This window comes from Lactuca virosa, chromosome 1 (assembly GCF_052849685.1).
Source record: "Lactuca virosa cultivar CGN04683 chromosome 1, Lactuca_virosa_CGN04683_v6, whole genome shotgun sequence".
Taxonomy (NCBI): Eukaryota; Viridiplantae; Streptophyta; class Magnoliopsida; order Asterales; family Asteraceae; genus Lactuca; species Lactuca virosa.
This window is the reverse complement of record NC_136426.1, coordinates 41,034,964-41,038,817: the sequence shown is the minus strand read 5'-3', so window position 1 is coordinate 41,038,817 and position 3,854 is coordinate 41,034,964. Positions and strand designations below refer to the sequence as shown.

At 36.4% G+C, this 3,854-nt stretch overlaps 1 protein-coding gene across 1 annotated transcript; it reads left to right on the top strand.

Annotated features, from left to right (window-relative positions):
* Positions 1-1,504: 1,504 nt before the first annotated feature.
* LOC145109726 (putative WRKY transcription factor 15) lies at positions 1,505-3,451 on the top strand. Its single transcript, XM_079046923.1, has 3 exons — positions 1,505-2,291; positions 2,413-2,538; positions 3,104-3,451. The coding sequence occupies exons 1-3, from the start codon at positions 1,561-1,563 to the stop codon at positions 3,264-3,266; spliced, it is 1,020 nt and encodes a 339-aa protein (XP_078903049.1). The 5' UTR covers positions 1,505-1,560; the 3' UTR covers positions 3,267-3,451.
* Positions 3,452-3,854: the final 403 nt, after the last annotated feature.

Genomic DNA, 3,854 nt, shown 5'->3' with positions numbered 1-3,854 from the left:
AACGAAGAACACAAGGGCTTCAGATTTGAGTGTGTTTGTTAGATCAGAACACGAAAAACACGGACCAGATCAAAAAACGAACCTAGATCAGAACACAAACCCATATCTTCAAACTCGATTTCTGGGTTTGAAAACCCTAACTCGAGCTTATCTTCAAGCTCGATTTTGGAAAACCATCTTCAAGGAACCCAAAACACACAAAATCAATTTCTTATTTGTTCTTGGAGATAATTTGATTTCAGATCCGATGTTAGATCTGGGTTGAAGACGATGAAGAGGTTGAAGATGATGAACATCAAATTTCGATTTTTTCTGAGTGTGTGTTAATGTTTATCTTTTTTTGAGTGTGTGTTCGTGTTCGTCTTTTTATGGGTATGTATTCTTGAAAATCGAATGAAGATATATGAAGATCTGAAAATCGAATGAACATATCTGAAGATCTGAAAGTCGATGTGTGTGTTCTTGAACAAAAATCGTGTGTGTGTTCTTGAACGATGTGTGTTCTTAAACAAAAATTGTGTTCATCTTCTTCACAGAAATCAAAAATCAATGTGTGTGTTCATCTTTTTCACATAAATCAAACAATCTCCAGAAGTGTTTGTGTGTATGTGTTCATGCTTGAACATCAGATCTGGGTTTATTGGAACAATTTTCAGATGTGTTGATGCTTTATTTTGGAACAACACACATACACTCATCTGATGTGTATGTATGTGTGTTCATCACATATCTTGAGTTCATGAGAAAATATAAGAAAAAAAAGGGGAGAATAGAAGCTAAAACAAATCTGAAGTATGTATGTTCGTCTTCGCCGGAAAAATCATGAACGCCGGAGACTCGCCAGAAAAGATGACTGGAGCATCGTCGGAGTTGTCAAATACGCCGGAAACCGGCTAAACCTCGAATAGCAGGTCATAATGATGTTATTTGAACAGTTCAACAAGTTCAATGAGAAAATATAAACAAAAATAATCACCGACTAAATGCGTACAAATTAAAAAATATGTTACCTTTTAAGTCATTATCCTTCTGGAAATGCTCATGTTATTTTTGTAACCATAAAAGTTTTTTATGTGTTGATGTCAAAATCTAAAAAATTAACCATTGAGAATAGTCAATTACTGTATTTGGAATAGTCAAAATCTAGAAATTAACCACTGAAAACCTGTGTTATATCCAGTTTTGTGAAATAGAAATTAGATGAATTATGATTATTTATTATTTTCCTTTAGAAGGCAAAACAATCCAACGAATGTGAGTAGTTTTTGACTTTTTATTAAAATCTATACCGTTGCCATGGTCTTCTCTAAAAAACATAACCCTGGGCCACACATGACGTAACGGTCAATCTCTGACATTTTCGCCACCCAAGATTCTACACGTGTAAACCGATTACTGGTTTCAACCTTTGACTGCAGATAGACGAGCAAGGATATTTTGGTCATTTACTAGATAGCACCCACCGCATCATCTCTTTGACTCTCTTCCATCCCTAATTAAATTACCCCTTTCTCCATCGAAACCACTGTCCATTGTTTTGATCAATGTTTTTGATCTGATATGGCTGTTGAGCTCATGAATTCCATCAGAATCAATAGTTTCAATGGTAAAATGGAAGAAATCGCCGTCCGTGAAGCCGGCGCCGCTGGGCTTAAGAGCCTTGAGAATCTAATCGGATTACTTTCATCCCAATCCCACCATGAACCGTCGTACTCCGCCGGCACTAGCGATGCTTCTTCCACCACCGATTACGTAGCTGTCGCCGATGTCGCTGTCACTAAGTTTAAGAAATTCATCTCTCTTCTCGATCGGACTTCCACCGGTCACGCTCGATTCCGACGTGGACCTGTTTCAAATGCACCTGTTGTATTAGAGAAAAAGTCGGCATTCACTCCGACGGCGGGAAATAGCAGCCAGCAATACAATCAGACGGTTGTAGCGGCGGCGGAGAAGGTAAATTCCTCTGCGGCACCGATTCAGCAGCGGTTTCCCCAAATCCATCTGGCGAAATCGGGATCCTTTGATAGGAAGGATGTTCCTACCAACACCATCAATTTCGCCGCCGCTGCAGCCTCCCCGGCGAATTCGTTTATGTCATCGTTGACCGGAGACACCGATGGGTTACAACCGTCGATGTCTTCTGGATTTCAGATCACGAACCTTTCACAGGTTTCTTCCGCGGGCCAGCCGAATATGTCGACTTCTTCTTTCAAAAGGAAATGCAACTCAGTGGATGATTCTCACACAAAATGCACCAATTCTTCCGGTCGCTGCCATTGTTCCAAAAAGAGGTACTAAACTCCGATCCCCTTTTAAACATACAAATTCTAACCACGATTGTCTAAATTTGGGTGTTACTCTATGCTAATTCATAAATTGGATTAAACTTTTTACACTTGAATTTTTTTGCAGGAAATCAAGGATGAAGAGGGTCGTGAGAGTGCCGGCGATAAGCATGAAGATGGCTGATATACCGCCGGACGATTATTCTTGGAGGAAGTACGGCCAAAAGCCGATTAAAGGGTCGCCACATCCAAGGTAAATGCTTCTAGTTTCTAGTGTATACAGGAGAAGATCTTGACTCAGCCTAGTCAACTCATTGATTCATACTCACTCACTCATTGACCACCTCACCGAGTCTTAACTCGGGCTAATTAAATATTGTCATTAACATAATTAGCCTTGGACAATGGAGCCTACCCAAAAGCCAAAAGTCAGACAGTTTGATTAATGGTGACTGTAGAGGGGTAGTTTCGGAAATTGACTTATATTTGTTGCTTGGACTTTATATTTATTGAAATTTTAAATTGAAGATCTCAAAAATATCCTCAATCACAAGAATATCAGGTAAATATTTATGGCAACAACCATATAAATAAATAACTAAAAGTCAATGGTTTTAAAAATGTCAACTCCAACTCTTGTGTAATACAGCAAGATAAACTCTTATATTTAACTTTAAAATATTTTGCATTTATTACAACATATATTCCAACCATCAATTATTTAACACATGCTACATTTTTAGTTATCAAGATTTTCCAGATTTCACTTCTACTTTAATATATTCTAATTAGCTTGTATTGATTATTGTGGATTTTAGGGGTTATTATAAATGTAGCAGTTTAAGAGGTTGTCCTGCAAGAAAACACGTGGAAAGAGCTTTAGATGATCCAACGATGCTAATTGTGACTTATGAAAGCGAACACAATCATTCCCTTAATGTGAAAGACTCATCTGCAACTATAATTTTTGAATCTTCTTGATTTGGATTTTTCAAAAAAAAAACGTACAAATTAAAATTTCGAACCCTTTAAGGGATGTAATGTAAGTGTGTTAATGGTGCTCAATTGTCAACAAGGAAGCTTGCATTTCACTATCTTTGAGTCAATCCTTTTGTAATCTTTATATGTTGTTTGAAATTGAAAGAGTGAAGGAAAAGTTAAAATCATGGAAGATGAGGAAATAGGTTTGTGAATTGGGTGGGAATTCAGCCAAATTGCAATTATTTAATAAAAAAAAAGTAAGGTCAACTTTGGTTTGTTGACTTGTTCTAGAAGGCAAAAGGAATAGTTTATTTCACAAAATTAAAAGTAATAAAGATATTAAGTTTTTTTTTTTAATAAAATAAAAAATTGGTCAATTTGGATATAACAAGTACGAATAAATCCTTTTTGGTGTGTTTTAGTTGATAAATCAATCATCATTCAACATATATTACTTTTTTAAGTATTATTATAAAATGGATAATCCCCCTTCTTTATAAGGAATCAATAAAATGAATCAGTTGTGGATTAGGTGTTCTAAATTTGGCCTAGACCAAAACCACAAGTAGTGACTTCAAAATCATTAGT